General features: G+C 39.9%; 1 protein-coding gene across 1 annotated transcript in view; it reads right to left on the bottom strand.

Moving 5' to 3' along the window:
* NCAM2 (neural cell adhesion molecule 2) overlaps positions 1-19,813 on the bottom strand; it is a 271,599-nt gene extending 251,786 nt beyond the window's left edge. Inside the window, exon 1 of the mRNA XM_064644006.1 lies at positions 19,619-19,813. Within this exon, the coding sequence (XP_064500076.1) occupies positions 19,619-19,670 (52 nt within the window). The 5' untranslated portion in view covers positions 19,671-19,813. The remainder of the gene's footprint in view (positions 1-19,618) is intronic.
* Between the last annotated feature and the right edge of the window lie 843 nt (positions 19,814-20,656).

Here is a 20,656-nt window from a genome sequence, read left to right as displayed (position 1 = left end):
TTTCCTTCACTCTTGTGGATGAAAATAATCTTTACATTTTTAGACTAAAGTTTTTCATTCAGCTCAAACTCATTTATTCCAGCACCAGGAAGCTACTTTTAGTTAAATAAAAAAAGAACTCTCTTTTCCACGTACCACTCTGGAATTGTTAGACTCCAAACATATCCCCTCTTCACTCTAAAGTAAACAAGCCCAATTTCTCCCATGCCCTGATACCCTCTCTCTCATCTTGCGTGAACACTTATTCTTGAAAATGGATTACTAGACTTGTATACAATATTAAAAGAACAGATTTTATTGGAACATAGGAAAATGGCATGATGGAATAAAATTATTTATATTTAAGGTATATGATATATATATATATTTACATACTTTTTGTGTTATAGCAGCAAGCCTGTATTGGTCAAACATCTTTCTTTTAAGCAAAAATTCAGCATTTGCCAGTGAACCTTAGGTTTCATTTGAGATAATGGGATGGAATTTATCTACTCATTCATTCCGGCTTCAGCTTGCAATGCCAAAATCTTCCTCTCATTGCCCCCTACCATTCAGGTTTTCTTTCCCTACCTCCTTCCCCTCATCACAAAATCTTGGTATTGCAATAACTCAGTTTAGAATGTCTTGAATTCTAGAACACACAGTATAAACTCAGAACATGCTCCACAGTCACCAGCATGGTCAAGAAGAGTCACAAAACATAACAGCAGGAAATTATGATGGAAGTGGTTGAGATTTCAGAAAGAAAACTTGAGGTTGAAGATGGTTTGTATATCAGATAGGAATTACTAGATTTCTTGATTTAGTTATCTCAAATTGTGTTGTCTTCTAAAGGTCACAGATCTTCCACCAGAAGAGAAAGGAAGTGAGAAAAACAAAACAAAAATGAGAGTACCTGTTTCTTACCCTGCACACTAAGGAAGTTTAAGGTAGACAAACAAATCCTGCTCATGACTCACAACCACTATTCTACAGATATGGAGAATTATGTATTACAAATATAAAACATTCTGACTCATATCTAGGGGGAAGTGCTGTCTGCAGTCCCCTTCTAAATGAAACAGCATTCCTGTATAAGGAGAAAACTACAGGAGCGAGTGTGGGGGTGGCACAGAGCAGGAGGAACAAGTGCTGAAGGACTGGGATTCACATTCTGTACATTAAGTGTAAGTACTACTCTCTGCACAGGCTGCACCACTGTCAGTGTGTCGAAACGTAACATTTCATTCCACAAATCTATACAGAAAAATCTAGGATTTCTAGCCATGTGAAGACTATATCCCTCTCTCCTTCAGTCTCTTAACACACACAACCTCTTTCAAAATAGAAGCTAGGGAAATTATATTTTTCTACAACTTTCCTTGCATTTAAAAATTCACCCACCAGTGTATCTTGCTGCCAACCACTCAAGTTCCTCATCTAACTCAGAGCACACATTCAGAGTGATCCCAATTTGTGTTTTCCAGAGGCTGTTTTCGTTTGGTTGGCTGGTGGTTTTTTTTGGTATCATATATAACAGTATCAATTTCCTCGTCTTGTTAGATTACTGACATTTCATTGCATGGCTTCCTCTATCTTTGCTCTGCCTAATAGGACATTCAAACCTTTCACTTGCTGCAACTTGAAAATAACAGGGCTCAAATGAACTAGTCACAAAAAACAATCCTGCATCTCTGCAGAGCTCTATCACTTGTCACCACTGTAAGAAAACAACTGAATCTGCCCTCTTACACAAGATATTGAATATGACACCTGTTACAACAGCCCCTTTTATATTCATTTAGTACCACTACTTTCATGCTATGCTCAGCAAGACAGAATATACAAAAATACACCTTTTAAGATAGAATTATAGGAAAAAATCATACACATACTAAAATTTGAGTTCAAATAGCAGGACTTTTCTGCTGGAATCACTGATCTAGAATTCAGAATAAAAAGATGTCTACATGAAGCTTAAAGAATTATATACATTGTGGGTTTTAAATCTTCACAGCAAACCATTCATATTTTGCTTGCAGAGGAAAATTTGCCAAAAAAAAATAAATAGGCAAAACATAAATATTAAGTTATTGTGACTTGGTGCAAATGCTCTGCAAAGAAACAAAACCCCCAGCATTAATAACTTGAATTAGTAATTTGTGAGGAGGAGGAGAAGTATCATTAACTTTCCTCTAAATTCTGATTTTGTACTTCTCTCTAGTTAGTAGCTTTCATACTCTCAGGTTCTCTGAATAATTTAAGGCATTTTTTTTCCCTGTGATATTCTTTTTCTAATCAATATCTCAAACATTATTCTAACAGTTCAAGAGAGTTTTCTTGCTTTTTTTTCTTTTTTGGGGGGAAGCCAGAAGGGGGATGGTGTTGTTTTTCTTTACACATGAGTGAAACCAAGACTTAGAAATATTGAATTATATAACCCTTTATTGAAAAAGACCTGTAACTGGCCACAACTTCATTAGATAACTTCATTATCCAGTTATCTGGCATGTTTTGATTTGAAGAATCAGCTAAGTGTTTTTGTCTACCTTAAACTTCTACCTTCTAGAACTGATTTTTATTTTCTTTCTCTCGGTGGCTTTAACAGCCTGAAAGGTTTTAGAAACAAAATGTGCAGTACTTCCCTTTCATTTGAGCTGTTCCTGCCTTTTAAACTAGCTGTTAACTAGTCAGGAAACAATGAACTGTATTTGTTACAGCTGACACATTCAGAAGTTAATCGCTGACATAGATTTGGCAGCTGTCCCAGTACAGGAAAAAAGAATGTATGGATTCAAGCTACTTTGCATTCTGGTCAGAAACACACACTAGCAACATGACAACGAACTTTGCACTCGAAAAGATCCCTCTTTCAGAAGGCTGTATTAAAGACTGGAGATTAAATAAAACATCTTGTTTACCAAAGTGACAGATTTGGTCTGTAAATTCAGCAATCAAGACTATAAAAAACAAAGTACGTATTACATGCAACAAACTAATGAAATTATACCTGGTCTTGTCAAGAAGCTTATTTAAACATGAGAAAAAAAATGCACCACATTTTCATTTAAGCAACAAAAAGGGTACTTTTTAACTAAGATACCCACATCATCTTTATTAAGTATTTAAATGATATGAAAACTTATAGGGTTATGAAATGCTTATAGGGTTGTGTGTTTCCCCAAAAATATAATGACAAAACACAAGAGAAAACAAAAATAATATTAAAGATCAAACTGAATAAAGAAATGAAAACTATTCTCCCCACACAAAAGAATGCCCTTATGTCTCTGACTAAGTTGTACTGTCTTTCTGTACAGAACTACTCCAGTGGTAAATGCTATCAATTTTAAATATAATTTAACTTGTTTGGTTTAGTATAAGTTATACTTCTGTTCATCTGAGTAGTCCCTACAGAAAGCCAGAAACGTGGTCTTATTTTAACCCTTCAGAGCCCAGGAGAGGAACACCTCAGACCACTGAGGGACCTCTGCAGAAGCAGTGCAAAGGCACCTGCCTGTGCCTCTCATGCCATCACCACTGTTGAAGGCAGGGAAGCTGCCCAAAACATTCCTTTTTGTACCTCAGAGTACACTGAATAACATCCAAGCACTATGAAAAAGTTAAATAGAAGTTGTTATTGACTTTGAAGAAACAACTATATATATATATCCATTTTGAAGGCACATCATCATTTCTTCATCTGGGGAAGAAGTGTAAGGATGAATATTCATAGATACTCAGAGGGAGGTGGTGATTGATTTTATGAATTTATGAAACATGATTGGTTTAAAATATGCATTTTCAACAGCCCTTACATACAGATTTAAAGCTTCTACTGAAATGTTGAGTCTCAAGCTCTCTACGTTACCAGTGGTTAAAACACAAATTCCACTGCATTAAAATACATCATTATACACCAGTTACATCAGTTACTGGTACAAAAGTACAGCTGCATTCTCTGTACCTCTCTTCTCTTTACAAACCCCTTCTTGTTCTTCCACTATTCTTTTCTGAGTCTTTGAGACCTGACTTTAAATAAATTATGCTGCTGTTTATACAGCTAATCCAATTTACAGCATTAGATAATCTCTTGTGTGTACAAACAATGCAGGGAGCACATAAATTTGGCCCCTTTAATTACTGTGTTCTCTCAGCTCTGCTAAGGAATCAGGGAATGTGTGTTCCAATCTGCATTCCAGAGCTCTCCCCATTTCTGCTGTGAGGATTAAAGAATCTACACAGGTTGTACCAGTGTTTCGTGCCCTGTAAAATGTTCACTCAAAACACCTGCAGAAATAACATGATTGACTTTTTAATATGTTATCAGTTGACAGAATGGATATAATTATCTTGCTATTTCTATATTTGAAACTAATATTACCAATAATTTAGCATTTTTGTACTAGTATTTCAGGATCAGACAGCTCTGTAACACCATGTCAATTGCGTTTAAAAGGACACAAAACTGAGGAAGACAAGAGTAAGTCCGCCTTCATTCCCAAACAGATACAAAAGCCCAACACTATAGATGTCCAGCCTGGCAATTTTAGTAAGTGAAGTTAGCAGAAAAGAAGAAGAACTCTTGATCAGGTTCTGAGTCATCAATACTGACAGCATTTTTCTCACCCAATTTCATCTCCCAGTCCAGCATTTGCAACCAGCCTGGATCACCAAAACAGATGATCCAGGTTTTTCTCCCTGGTTGACCATGGAAGGAAAACATTTTGGTTATTCAACTTCATTCTTCAAAGAGATCCCTGAATCTAGTTTCTCACCAAAAAGAACATTTCTATTTTGTTTCCTTGACTTCTTAAAAAGAACCAACAAGCATTCTACTGCTAATGTGCAGATTTAAATAAAGATTTCTGGGGATACTCCTTAGGGTCCAAAAGGATTGCCAAATCAAACCCACCAATGCTCTAGCCTCAGATAAGGCCCATTTAAGACAGAGCTTCTGGACTCAACATGCACTAAAGAGCAACAGTAAAATCAGTTTACAATCACTGCACATTTTCATGCCAGTTTTGATTCCGTATCTTATCATAAAACAAAAGCAGGGTGACTGGAATGAAATCAGGACATCTGGTTCAATTCTGGATTCATGGTGGACTCTGTCTGACTTTTCTCAAGTTCCTTTAAGTTTAATTTCACATCAGTTAAGGAAAAAAGGTTCACAGGGGCACGAGTTCTCTCATTTTGTACAGAAAATACTTCATATACACATCTGGACTGTAACACAAAAAGAGAAACAAATTTTAACAAAACCAAGGCAGTAAAATTCAGGTAATTCTGTTTCACATCTAACTCAAATCTAATATATTTAGTAAGGGTTAGTGTCTAAGATGTAATATTTATATCTCCCTTTTGTTTCTGGTGCCTGAAGTAGTTGACTCAGAGTTTTCATTGGGCCATATCGGCAGGTAAAATCCCTGAGGCACAAGAAAGGTCATCTGTATTACATCACAAAGCAGGGAGAACACCCTGCTAGCAGGGTTTCCTACCTGCCAGCAAAGTTCCAGCAAGAAAACTATAGCCTGTCAACTCCTTCATGAACTTATTTACTCTGTTTGAATGGATACCTATTCTATTGTCTAGAAATGGTTGGTATTCAACACCTATTCTCTGGTTTTATTTGTATGAAGAGCAAAAATACACAGTTTGAAGATAAACTAAAGACTTAAATTTAAAATACTCTTCAAGTATTAACAATTTAATAAATCTAGGGTTTCCATTCTCATTAGTAGCTGACATCCTCTCAGTTATACCACTTTGAATCTGGTGCTGGACTGTCTTCCAAAAGGATAGTGTTTGTCTCTCACTTCATGAATATAAACTATGTTGGCACCCTCAGAACATTGTGCCACACTGATGACATCTACTAACGCTGGAATAGAGGTCAGTATGGCTTCTGAGAATTTATGAAATAACACTGAGTGTCTGAAAAGATGGTTCAGCTTGCAGGGTACCATCCTAAAGACCCAGGAAACTCAATCAAATTGCTCAGTGAGACATCTCTATTTGGCTCATACAAGCACAGCTGGGGACCAAGCCACCCATGCCAATTACAGCAGTAGCAGAAATATGAATAACTATGATGCAGAGATGCCTTAACTCAGCTTAAGTCTGGAACAATATATGTATGTCAGTGTGGTGCCTGGGGCAAATAAAACTATTTAGTTGAGTCAGAAGTCCCCTTCTGACAGGACTGGGCACCCAGTGCCACAAGGGTGATGCTGTGCCACTTAGATTCACTGGCTCAGGCTCTCTTTAACTTGAGGATCTCTGCACCACCCTGCCTTTTTCTTGCTCTGTGCATGCCAACACCATCTTTGGAAGGCAGATGCTTACTCTGAGATGGGCAGATGCAAACCTAATGACAAGTGTATCTGTAATTACCACACCACCATGGGAATGTTAATAAGCCATGACAACAGTTTGTTCAAGCAATGGCACTTCCCGCTCTCGATTTGGAACTAGTTTGTCTTCAGTTAACTGGGAACATGTGCAAGGAGAGTTTGATTATGTCTAGAAGAGAACAAGGGGACACACCTGCTAACCTAATTCCCTACTTTTCCAATGGTGAGGTTGAAGGTGTTGTGAGGTTTAATACATTTCATGCTGAGAATTCCCCAGTATGTCATTGATAGAAGGTGGCACACACCTTGAAAGACAAGGATAGAGAAGCAATTTCAGACTTCACCAATAATACTGAACAGATAATTATGGAGAACACAGTATTTAGTAGAGAACCTTTTACGATAAAAAGTGGTTTTCTCTGATCTGCAGAAACTATTTCTAAAGTAAAAGCCAGAAAGTCTCCATTATCTTTTAACTTTTTTTAGTCTCACTCCTCAGGCTAACAAAGATGCCATTTGTGTTAGTTATAATAGATTTGGTTATGTGACTATCTATGCATCTGAAATTGAATAGCCAGACCATGGACTTTTAAAAATGGCAGGGACAGTATTTTAATAACCAAAAAAAAAAAGAAAAAACAACTTTTTTACCTGCTGCTTGTAATCACCAGCAAATCACATACTTAACTTCTCAGTTGAATCAGCTCTTTTTATTGTCAGGTTGTAGACTGACTATCTGCACTACCACATCTAAGAGACTGGAATTAATAGTTTTACCACAGAAATATTTACCTCTCTATTGTCATACCTCAAAACTTCAGTTTAGATAATGCAGGTACACTGCACACCACAAGTGAAGGCAAACACTACAAGAGAAGAGAAATCCTGCCAAAAGGATGTAGGGCAAAAGCTCAGCACTAACTCAATGAATCTGAGCAAGTTAACTATTTCCACTCATATTTTACTTCTTGTAAGACAGTAGGATTCAAAAATAAATAAAACACAACAACAGAACAACGACAAAACCCCCCAAAAGATCTGTATCTACTTGGGAATTAAACCTTACATGAAGATATTTTAAGAACAATTGAACTCAGACTGGTAATGCAAATGTGGTTTTTTGCATAAAAGTGTTTACTGTGAAAAGTAGCTTTTGCTTCATTGTGCATTTTTTTCCTAAAAACTGCTTAGAAAAGCTTATATTCTTATTTTTTCCTCTTTTAGTGATCCTTTGCACATGCAGCTGTTTTTAGGACTGAATTTCAGAAAAACCGCAGATTACAGAATTTTAAGAGTAAGGCTTGTCCTCCAACGTCATGAACTCTATGTGAAACTTCATGTGATGCTTTCATTAGGAAAAATTCTTTCATGGAAAGAGTTGTAAGGCATTGGAATAGACTTCCTAGGGAAGTGGTGGAGTTACCATCCCTGGAAAAATTCAAAAAAATGTGTGGATGTGACACTTAAGGACATAGTTTAGTGGTGAACATGGTGGTGGTGGTGCTGGGTCAAGAGCTGAACCTGATGATCTTAAAGGTCTTTTACAACCACAGCTATTCTGATTCAGTGGGAACACCCCTGGACTATGAAATCAGAATTTTGTTTTTAACAGCTCCAGCCCCCAAAAGAAAAACACAAAACCAACCAAACAAAAAAAGGCACCAATCCCCCCCCCCCCCCCAAACAAACAAACAAACCCACCACCAAAAAACACCAAAGAAATCCAATCACCAATCCCTTTTTTGGTGCACCACCAACAAATATTCAGTGTTTCTCCTTCCCTACTGCCAGTTTCCCCTCTCCCTCCTACTACAATGTTTTTTTCTGATCAAACATTCATAAACATATGTAGAAAGTTCATTATGTCATGTAAAAATAGAGCATCACTGCAGAAATAGACTTATCTATAGTTTGACAGATAAAGATGTTACTTATTTAATACCTACAGGTCACAGATTATAGATTCACTGTAGCTATGAAGAGAAAAATTTGTCTTCATTTTCAAGCTTTCATTGACTTAGGTGTAAACAGAGACTATGTAATCTGGAAAATAGTCAGATGTGTATTTAAGGTTCAATAAAGCAATAGAAACATTCACAAATCACAATTAAAGAGTAAGATTTATTTAAAATAGCTTTTATAGTATTTACATGATACTCAAGTCAATGGCTACAGTTATCTGGCCTTTAAAATAGGTGCAGAGAAACAGATATCACAACTCCATCTAACAGCAAAAGGACTTCTCTGTAGAAAACTGGGTTTGTTTAGTTGTGGTTCATTTCTTTAAATGAGATCCTGAGTAGCTAGAAATGCAGAACACATGACTCACAGGAAATTCTATTTCTTTTAATCACCATTTTCACAGGAAACAATGGTTTCCCCAGCCAGATCTACTCTTTTACGCAGCAGATAAAGTGTTCATTCATGTAGCTAGGACCAAAATTAAAAAAAAATATAAAAGAAAAGGCTATCAGTGTGGCACATAAAGAGCTGCATAGAATAAAGCACGTGATTCCTGAGGTTTTAGACACAGATAAGAATATTTTGATTTATACTAACATTTGCAAATGATACAGAAAAGTTGAATATATTGTTTTAAAAATTAGCAGCACCTAAGAGGATCATGCACTCAGAACTGAAACCCATTACTATGAAATTAAACAGACATCTGTAAATTTACTTGCAAGAACAGTAAAATCAGACTAAATCCACCATGAGTTTTTGAGGACTGTATAGAAAACACCACCTCAGAGCTCTCAATCCCAGCAACATAAATGCAGTATGTACACAGGCTGTATAATCCAAAGCCATTCATAAAAATGTAATGCAGAGGTGCTGGGGGGGGGGGGATTATTTTGACTAAATGCTAAAAGCTGCTGAACCCAGTGTGTGGAACTGCCATAGACTGGCACAAATCCCTTGAACATCTGATCACTCAGACAGTCACTTACAGACCTGCAGGCATGACCTGAATACTGAACAGCCGAGGAACAATTTTGACCACTGTCACAAAGCCACAGACAAAAAACACTCTAGTAAATCAAAACTCTCAAAAATGCAAACAAAACTGAATTCATGAATTTTTATGTGGAATGGTAAACTTCCCAACACAGCTATGACCTGGGCTGCAACAACTAAGTGACCATAAAAATTAAATACAACTTTCATACATTTTCTCCCTCTGGGAACAATTAGCAGCTTACAATATTTAAAGTGTGTCCTTGGATTTATTATTAAAAAACACAGAAAAATATTCTTTTTTTTCTCCTGTATCATGTTAACCTGGCACACTAGAACACCCCTTTAGTTTCCAACTCTTCCATGCTTTTGGATTAGCCCCACACCTTTTCAGCACTACTTTATAAATATACCCACTACTTAAATATACATAGAGTTAGAGCTTGATTTTCTATTCTTCACTAAATCAAAATTCCCACATACTCACATGGGAGTTATACAACTCCTGAAAGCTTCAATCAGACCCTGCAAGGTGCAATCAAGTACCACCCCTGAAACAGTACTCCTGGCACACAAGTCTCCCATCGACTCCAGGAGGAGTTCCGTGGCTGCAGAGTGTGCACAGTTCTGCCAGCAGACCTCATCTCACATAGCACTGTTTTCTTAAAATAAAAGAAAATAAAAGTCCAGAGATGTAGCATTCATATTATACCACAGACAATCTTCGCTGGGAAAAGTCAGCATTAGTTTTTGCTTAGCTCTGAAGTTAGGGTGTTATTCCCCCTATACAGAAAGCACAGGAGTACATAAATTATTGCATTATTTATTCTGATGGCAATGCCCAGTTGGGTATAATTCCCCTTACATTTCAAGATGAATAAGGCAAGATTTACAAAATTAGAATTCAGAAACAAACAAACAAAAAAAACCAAACAGAAAGCCACAAACCCAAAGATTCTATTGTGAAGTATAGATGCCTCGTACAAAATCATTCAGGTGATTAGCAAATAACACAATGTTTCAGCACTGTGAAATGTTGTCTTTGTAATTCTGTACTACTGCTACAAAAAACCCCATCAAATGAATCATTTAATGCTGCATTTTCCAAGAACTGGTGTGGCCTCACCTCCAGTAGTGTGTGCAGTTTTGGGTGCCACAATATAAGGATTATATTGTATTAGAGAGCATTCAAAGGAGGGTAACAGAGATAGTGAAGGGTCTTGAGGGGAAGCTGTATGAGGAACAACTGGAGGCACTTGGTCTGTTCAGCTGGGGAAGAGGAGATTGAGGGGAGACCTCATCACAGTTACAACTTCCTCATGAGGAGAAGAGGAGGGGCAGGCACTGATCTCTTCTCTGGGGAGACCAGTGACAGAACCCAAGGGAATGGCCTGAAGTTGTGTCAGGAGAGGTTTAGGCTGGATATTAGGAAAAGGTTCTTCTCCCAGAGGGTGTTTGGGCACTAGAACAGGCTTCCCAGGGAAGTGGTCCCAGCATCAAGCCTGACAGACCTCAGGAAGAGTTTGGACAATGCTCTCAGGCACATGGTGTGACTGTTGGGAATGGTCCTGTGTAGGGCCAGGAGTTGGACATCCATCCTTGTGGGTCCCTTACAACTCAGGATATTCTATGATTCTATGAATAGCCGCTTTGTACACCTTTTAATGAATGAGAAACACTAGTACATTTTCCAGAAAGTATCATTCAGCAATCTAAAAATTATTTTTCCCCTATGGCTTGTGGACCGTTATATGAAAAATGTCTTAAAAGCATTTGTTTGAAAGCACCTCCTAGGACATTCTGGAGACCCATTAAATATAAACATTTAATAAATTAATCAAGAACCATTTTAGGAATAACAGTATTTTCCCCCTCTTGTTCTTATGCTCCAGAGTCACTACTTTTTTAGCCAGAAATTAATTTTCTTTCCGTAACCAATCTATATCCATTCACTCATATATCATGTCTTCCTTTCAAGTACCTTTGCACTCTGTTTTGTTCATCCCTGGGAATCATCATTTTTGCAATCAAACTCTATCTCAGCATTTATTTCACCAGGGTACTTGCTCAAAGAACAGTTTTAGCCCCCACTCCCTCGTAAGGCAGAACTTGCAACACTGATTACAGTGCAAAAGAGATATTTATGAACGAGGAGGGTATTTTAAAATTGGCCTGATGCAGATCAGCTTAAAATTCAAGTACTTTACATTACCATTTGCTAATTTAAGATAACCATTACCAAAAGGCTAGGGAAATAAAATGCTTAAAAAAAAAAATGAAGGAACTGAACACCAAACAAAAAAAATGTAATTAAATCACTGGAAAGCCCATGAAAATAACATGTAGTTCTGAATCTTTCACAGAAGAGATGGGCAATTTCTCTATGTTACATGCAATTATGAATGTCATGGAAGAGTCAAATAAGGAACTAGTATTACTCCATTACTTACAACACAGCAATTAAGGGTCTGAACATATTATTTGTTCAGACTTCTTTTTCTCTTGTGTAATCTATTGACACAGCACATCAAGTAGATCAAAGTATCAGCAGATTTAAGAACAAATTCATGCAACAAAGATCTGCCAAGATCATTAGGGAAGATCACATAGATATAACCTGACATATCCCTGAACCTTGTAGGTGCACTAACAGAAGCATCACGCTGTTCTCATTCTGTACTTACTCTGTTTCTTTATGACTCCTGCTTTGAGTCTCTGTTGAGGTCACTGGAGCACATCAATCTTTTTTCTGATCCAGTAAGCACAGCAGTTTATGAGTATGATATGTTCAAGAATGTTTTAAAAATGCCATATGATGTTACTTCTAACAACTGGTCTTCAGTGCATGGAATTCATCTTGCTTTTCTACTCTTTTCCCCAAATGCTGGATCTGTAGGGTTTTTTTGCTTTGACTAATTAAAATAACATAATGACATAATGACATATTAACATAACACCATTGCAGTTTGCTTACATGTTTCTTGTTATAATAAAGAAAAAAAAACATAGTTTTGTCAGTAAAAAAAACCTATTCATAGGAAAAGGCAGAATTACCTCTCCCCTCCAGTTTATATCTGTGACCATACACTGCCTTATGTATCTGTTTTTAAATACTTTAGTATTTTAAGCACAGATCTGAGTTCATGCCAGCCAAATTCAGCTGCAGCACAAAGGTCTACCAAGTTAATGGGTTTGAAATTGCTTGCAGGTTGACTGAATTTGGTGCAACGTGTTTTAGCAGCAAGAAAATTGATGGTAATGAGTGTTTTTAAACTGAATCCATAGTATGCTCCAAATGGCACCTCTTGGGCAAAGTGATGAGGACAGCAGCTTGTCATATGATTTCCAAGTATGAATTTCAGATCATACCAAACAACCAGTATTGTCACTTAGGCTACAACTGCAATGTAAGTAATCAGTTTAATATTAGCTAACTGGAAAGGTCATTTTGAAAAGGGAAAAGTTTCATTCCTAGCCTTATAAGTTATTCATATGCTACAGGGCTGAACATTGCTGAATTGTGAAGTTATTCATCAGGCTTTGTCTGTTGTTTAGCAATACTACTCAGGTAACTAGAACATTAAATAAAAACCAGTGCACCCTTCTAAAGCCACAATAAAAGTTTAAGTAGGAGGAAAAATACAGCTGGGTAAAAAGAAAACGAGCCACTTGTACTTCCCTCTCAATTTTTTCTTCAAAGAGAGCCACTACATCTTAAATAAACATAAATTAACATATCAATGATCTATGCTTTTTATGGAAAGCTGGTTCTTGAAGGAACTTGTATAGTATGTATAAGAGGAAATTTACTTCAGTAATGATAGGCAGGACTACTGAAGAAGCTGACTAAACCTCCACAGTACTACATGTTGCTTCCCAACTTTATCTGGATGTTATCCATCCACAAACCGGTTATTTCAGATAAGATTATGATTGGATCATGGAAACCAGTAGCAAATGACACCCTTGGTTAGTAGATTTCTAGGCTTACCAAAATTATGTGTTCAAATAGGTTTCTAAAAGACTTGATCTCTTCATCCTATTTGCAGTGCTCCTTATGTATCACATTAAAGAACAGGTGAAACCAAATGACTACATTTTTTCCTTTCCAGAAGAGGAAGAAAGCAGGTGAAACATTTCAGCAGGTGTTTGGTTTAACTTTAACAGTGTTCTTAAATAGGCAGAAACTGTGTTATGAATTTTCAGTTGATACACTTCACTGTCTACTTCATTCCCAAAATTACTTACTTGAGACAGTAAAATAACCACTTTTAAAGAATTAGTCCTGTTTGTCTCTTGTGCAAACACAAACTTAAGTCGATGGAAATTCTCCTCTGACTAGAATTAGTAAAGTTTGGCTACAGTCATAGAATGGCTTGGGTTGGAAGGGACCTTAAAGATCATCTAATTCCAAACCCCCTACTGTGGAGAGAGACACCTCCCACCAGGCCACTCTGAGCCCCATCCAACCTGGCCTTCAACTTCCAGGGATGAGGCATCCACAACTCGTCTGGGAAACCTGTTCCAGTGCCTCAACAACAACAATACTCAGTCATCTTCATGTTTAAGAACTACATTATAAATATCTCCTTCTGCAGTAGATCTTAATTTGGATTTGTAGTTCAAGCTATTACTCTCACGCGTTCATTAATGATCCAGGTGTTAATGCACAAAAGCAAAGAAAAATTTTCTGTTAATCATAATTTTCTAAGTCCTAACAGCAGCATAAATGGATAGTATTGCCCATCTCATGCTATTTCAAAAATGAAAGCTGATTACCTCCTGCCATTTGAAGAGACACTTCCACACACTCCACTGAACCCACTGAAGTCAACTCACTCCTGATTAGTGTGAGCCTCTGGGTTAGTGCAACCAACAGTTCTTCCATGGAGCAACTCAAATGCAGATCATTCAAAGACTTAGGGGTCTTGTTAAGCAAGGTTTTCTAAAATGTAGACCTGTGTACATACATATTCTCTGTTTCCTTTCCACATAACTTTTAAGTAACACTTACATGGATTTCTTTTCCAGGATTTTAATATCCGAAGCTGTCACCACAAATAGCTGTAACCAGATAAATTACTCTCCCTGTTTTTCTTCTTTTTTTACTGCTCTCTTGTACTCTTTTCATTCAATAAATTAAGAGGTAGATTCTAAGCTCGTCTACAGCAGAACAAATCATAAGATGTCTTCTCTGATTAATGATATCATCAGTCAAGAGATAACAAAGTAAAAATTCAGCCACATAACAAATATAAAAACCTTGATACCCTTATTTTGAGGACACTCCATTCAAGATGTTATCGCATAATGCAAGACATCTAAAGAGTATCTTACTTTATTAAATTAACTCTTTTTATTTTCCTGATATCTTTTAAAAAGACATACAAATCCATACAAGCACAGTATTAAGAGAAATGGAGCTACAAAAGCAATAAAAAAGATTTTACTAAAGAATGCAGATTTATTTCACTGAAGCTGGACATCCAGAAATTCTTGAGGTAACAGCAAGTAGTGCTCTGAATGGTCTATTTAATATTAAAAATTATTCTGATTTAAGCTAGCTAACAAAAATTGAATATTTACTTAAATACCCAAACTAGAAAGTAATTAAATACACTAAGGGGGGAACCTAATTACTAGGTCAGAATTAGGTCATGATTAATTGCTTAGGTCAAAATAAAAAGTAATGATAAGACACAACAGATACCAATAGGCCTGGAACTACTCTATCGGAGCCTCCAGATTTGAGTATGTCAGGATACAAGCAAGTTTTACCTCCCACCTCTGCTATTTCTGATTTACAAGAGACATCAAAAATAAGATTCAAATGACCTGTGACACATAGAACTTCGGGATACACTTAATCAAGTATATTGCCCTTATATTACAAAGCAAATATGAGTGCTAAAAAGACAAACAAAAAACTAAATAAGACATCTGACATTACTTGATATAAACTATTTAAAATATGAATACCAGATATGATCCAGATTCTTTACCTGAAGAAGTCTATATACCACTCTTTCAAGAATAAATGTTCAACTCCCAGACACAAATTAGTGTAGTTAAAACGTGTTTCCCAAAATGTCATATTAACTTGACTCAATTCTGCTGGAATCAAATGGTGTGTGCTGAATGGAACTGGAGGATTACTGGAGTAAATTGAAAGAAAATCAGTAAGTAAACATGAATCACTTGGAAAAGGTGTCTCAAAGTAAAGGTCAATGAAAGGGCAAACAAATACAGTATTTGTTCTCAATATACTTGTTGTAGAAGGTGGCCATGAAAGGTAAATCCTACATAAATTCAACCTAACAATCCAGTAACATTTCCATAGATAAAAGAAATTAGTTAACTAAATAAATGTGTTGTGCTGTAAGAGAACAAGTCCAAATTATGCTATTCAACCTCTTAGAAAAGACTTTAAAGCTTTATGTCTATGCCTTTATCATTCATATATTTCATAATTTAGAGCCACTGCAAATGATAAAAATACCTCTAACTCCATTTTGACTAGGACTGCATGAAACAAAGCTCTCTACATTATTTCTCAACTATCTGTTCTTAAGTCAGTCTTTCAGAACACCTCATCAGTCAAGGTTTATTTTCAGGCAGATATTTTGAATCTCATATTCACCTGAAGAGGAGTAACATAGCCTAAAACAGAAAAATCAAGCATTCAGTTTTTGTCTGATTAGTTTGTTCATTTTGGAAGGCTGAAAAGGAGAAGGGAGGAGAGTAGATGTATCTTAATCTTAATGCAGTTGTATAAATCAACTGTAGCAGAAACCAACGGCCAGTTGAAGTCTCAGGATATGTTTCAGATTTCAGTATGCAATCAGAGCAAAATATTAGTTCCACTTAATCCAGTGGAGAAACTCACTGATTTCAGAAATTCCAAATTTCATGGATTCAGTATGCAAAAAGTAGAAAGAGGCAGGATTCCAGACTGCACTGTGGTGAGTAAGACACGCAGGCTGGCATCTCCCATGGGGGATGTTCCTTATTAACAAACAGTCCCTTATAAGCACTTGTAAAGAGAAACTCTTCAGGAAAAACAAGAAGCAGCTCAGTATCAAAGCAGTGAAAAGAGGAGACTTGAAGCACAATGACCGAACAAGTACTCACTCCTCTGAATCTCCTGGATGAGCACAAAATAGCTTAAATTCTACAAGCAAAACATTTTCTACCACCAAAATTTGCTAACACAAAGAAATGTATATTATGCAGAGTGATAAAAGAAATAGGATTCTGAAATCTGGGAAGATGTCCACTTCATCCACTTTTAGTCAGCGTCCCTAGACACTGGTAAAAACCAATGAAGCTTTTCTTTTTGAGTGTTGTATCACTACATGTCTTAAAAGGCAGATTTCGGAAGTGGAGCATGATTTTTTTTGTTGGTTTGGGGTACGGGGTGGTGGTGGTGCATCTATGTGTGTATTTTGCTTCTTTTTTTTTTAATCAAACCAAATCTAATTAAATTTGAGCCTTCACACTGGATGAATTGTCTGGACAGCTTTGAAAGGTTCAGGAAAAAAATACTTTTGTTTCAGCGTAATAACATCGTCAATTAAAGTCCTCCCTTGCCATGAAATTAGGAAAGGGAAAATTTGGCCCTGGTTGATAATTATGACATTCATAAGCTCTTAACTTAAGGGGCTGGGGGTGGGGGTGGCTGTCTGCTACTTGTTTTAAAACTGCTCTGATTTTCTGGAATGGAACAAATACAGTACCATTCCCTCTTTCCAATCCTGAACACCAGCACTTCCCAAAGAAAAAGCTTCAGCCATTCTTCATAAAATCTACTGCAGCTCCATTCTTCAAAATATAAATCCTCAGCCTAAGACTATGGATGTTTCCAAAGCAAATGAAACAAATCTAGTTTCTGGCTTTTCCCTGATGATCCACACTATTTCTATTTAACATCAAAAAAGTCATAATCATCACTTAATACTTGCATAATAATGATTTTCTTAAAAACAAACCAACAAAATAACCCTCACAAACGCCACAATCTCCAGCTGATGTAAGTGTTCCCCACTACTGCATTTCCACAAAAAAAGATAAATCCCAAGAGTTTTAAGAATAGCCTCAAATTACTTGATTCACTTAGTTCTCTAGATTACTTCAAGGATGTGTTGAAAATAAAAAAAAAATATATAGTAAGTCCCTCACCATGATCACACTTATTAAAATTAATAAAAAAACCCCCACATCACTGTAGGTTTTTCCTCTCTCCTAGCAACCTAAATGTGGATTTTTTCCATATGCAGATGTTCTCCCACTCCCATTTACTATGCCCTGCTGTGGATCGAAGCTGCATGTTTCTGCTTTATCTACAGCCAGTTAAAGAACCTCATTCTTCCCCTGCCAGTACAATCCATTCCCTCTAGTTAAAAAAAAAAATAAATTAAGCTGTTTCTTTAAATTGAGAGCAATAGCAACTTAATATCAATACGAGATTTATTCAGATTTCCTCCTCTTCTTTTCATCCCCCCTCGTATCTACCCTCCTATAATTCTTAAAATTCGGCTTAATATAATTTCACTCCATTGTTTATCTCCTAACATTTGTGATAGTAAGATACCAAAACTATGCAATCCTCCTACACTGCAGCGATCACACTTCACGAAGTAGCTTTCCACCGTTGGAGGAGGCACAGAGCACATCTCTACGCACATTATTACACCCAGGTAGATCAATGCAAAGCCTGGAGGAAGCTTTCCCGTTCCCTCCTCTGCCATCCCAGCCCTGGCTGTGCTGGAAAGCCTCCGGACCTGTTTCTGGATGGCTGCTCACCGGGAGACTCTTCGGAGCGCATCCCGGGGTGGCAAAAGCACGGAAGCGTTTCTAGAGAAACTGAGAGCATCTGGTGTCTCCTTGCTACTTATCAACGAGAGGAAACACCTGGGCGGTGCGAGCTTCAGCTATGAATACACCGAAGGCCACCTTCACAGCTGCAGCTGTTATACCTCAAGGCATAACCCCCGCCCCTTCCTCAAGCGCAACAGATCTCTCTTCCCCTTCCCAAGACACCGTGTAGGGCCTGGGTGACACGTGCAGCCCCTGGGTAACACAACCAGCCCCCGGGTGACCCACCCATCCCCCGAGTGACCCATCCAGCTCCCTCCCACCCATCCCCGGTCCCGCCGCGCCCCGTCCCGGGCGCTGCCCGGCGCGGCCGTGGAGCTCTGCCGCCCTCTGGCGCCCGGCGGCGGCACCGCGGCCCGGGGCCGGTCCCGCTGGCACCCAGCTGGGGGTTCGGGCGGGTTTTACTTCTCCCCCAGAACCTCCTTAGGAAGGCGGGCCACCGCCCACCCCCTCAGGTGCGGCGAATGAGCCTCGCACCGGGCACCTGGCGCGGGGGGAGCGGGGCCAGGGGCAGCCCCGCGCGGGCGCCGGGAACTTGCCCGAACAGTTTTCCAAACACGGCGGTGGTCATCCCTCACCGAGGGGCTATGCCCCTCCCGACGGCCCTTCCCCGCCCCGTCTCCTCGAGGAGCACAAATCCGCAAGTAGTCGCGGAGGGGACATCCAAAAAAAAAAAAAAGGCAAATAAATGAATAGATATATAGATGTTTCAGCCCTCCCCCCAAAAAACAAGCCCAAAACGCACGGCTGCAGCGCAATCCCCGAGTCCGCGTTGTACACACACACACATATATACACGCACATACATATGCAAAGAGCGAACCGTGCCCGGAGGCGCCAGCCCAGCGCGCTCTGTCCCCGCGGCACAAGGGCTCCGCACCCGCGCACAGCCCTGGCATCGCCCAGCCCCGCGCCGGGGGGCTCGGTGTCCCGGCAGAGCGCCGGGAAGGGTCTTCGGGAGAGGAGGAACCCCGACAGGCAGACTTCAGGTCAGGTTTTCTCACGGGCTCTACCGCCAGCACTTCTCCCTGCTCCTAAAAACGGAGCCCGCGCTACCTTCCCCGAGAGCGGATGCGGATTTTAAGGCACGGTCCCTGGAAGACACATTTTTTTGAGTCGCTCCGTCTCCCTCCCACATTTATCAAGCAAAAAAAAAAAGGGGCGAAACCCCATGCAAAGCAGCTAAGTACACTTAGCACCTTCCAGGTTTTTTTTTTTTCCTCTTTTTCCTCATAAATGACACCTCTTGGAAGACTTAAAAAAAGGTGGGCGACGAAACAAGTTTTAGGTCCTTCTTAATTTGGTTCCAGGATAATGCATTGCTTTATTTTTTTCTCCATTTCTTTGCCGTTAATCTGAGAGAGCGGACAGCACAGGTAAGAATAATAATTAATTTAGGAAAAAAAAAATAAAAAGAAGAAGGCGGCAAAAGGCGGCCCCGCTCCTACCTTGCCCGCCACTGAGGAGCAATCCGAGCAGGTAGAGAGGCAGGAGGCTCATGTTCAGGAGCTCGCGCCGGTGGACAGTTCCAAGTTGGAGGATGCTCGGCCAGCCCAGGCAAACCCTGCCCCTGCCGCTGCCGCCGCCCGCGCAGCCCCGCACCCGCGGAGCGCCGCTCGCCAAGTGACGGCCGCGCCTCCCCGCGCCGCGCTATATCGGCGGGGCCGCGCCGCCGCGCAGGGGGCGGGCGCTCGGCGGGACCGCCCGATCCCTCCGCCGCACTCGCTGCTCCACCACACCGACGGGCGGCAGCGCCGAGATTCCTCCGCCGCTCTCAGAGGCGGCAGCAGGCTCGGAGCATCCTTCTCTGCATCCCTCCCTGCGTCCCCCCCTGCATCCCCTCCTGCATCCCTCCCTGCACCCCCCCCCATTGCATCCCTCCCCTGCATCCGCCCCATAGCATCCCTCCCCTGCAACCCGCCCGCCCGCCCGCAGCTCCCCGGCGGGGTAAGGCAGCTCCCCCACCGCCTCGCCACCGCGGCCCCTCGGAGCCCGCTGAGAGGACACAGCCTACACCGGAGAGGCGGCGGCTTTGGCGGAGAATCCCGCCGGGAAGACCCCAGCATCCCGGGCCGGGAGAGACCGGGAGCGGCGCTTCGGCTGCACGCGCAAAGGGGAGACGCGTCCGGGGACTTGGAGTGTCCCTGGCATTCCCTTTGCCTTCGGGAGCGGCCGGCCCGCAGCCTTCCCGGTGCCCCGCTCCGCCCGCGGGCGGTAACGCGCGGCAGCGCCCGTGGGAAGCGGGACCGCCGCGTAGGGGTGCGACTGTAACTAATCCCCCGGCGGTTTTATGCCTGTTCATTCAGCTGTCTAAGAATTCACTTGGTTGGGCTCCTGTTATTAGTCCAGAGGGGGAAAAATACCTCTGCTATTCACGGCTGCGTGAAATAAAACCGATAAAAATAAATTGCTTACCGTTTCGATGCCTCGGTGCTGTGTCGCTGAGGATCTTGCATTGTAAGGAAAAAAAAAAAAACAAACCACAG

This window comes from Pseudopipra pipra, chromosome 2 (genome assembly GCF_036250125.1).
Source record: "Pseudopipra pipra isolate bDixPip1 chromosome 2, bDixPip1.hap1, whole genome shotgun sequence".
Lineage (NCBI taxonomy): Eukaryota > Metazoa > Chordata > Aves > Passeriformes > Pipridae > Pseudopipra > Pseudopipra pipra.
This window is presented reverse-complemented; position numbering and strand designations above follow the sequence as displayed.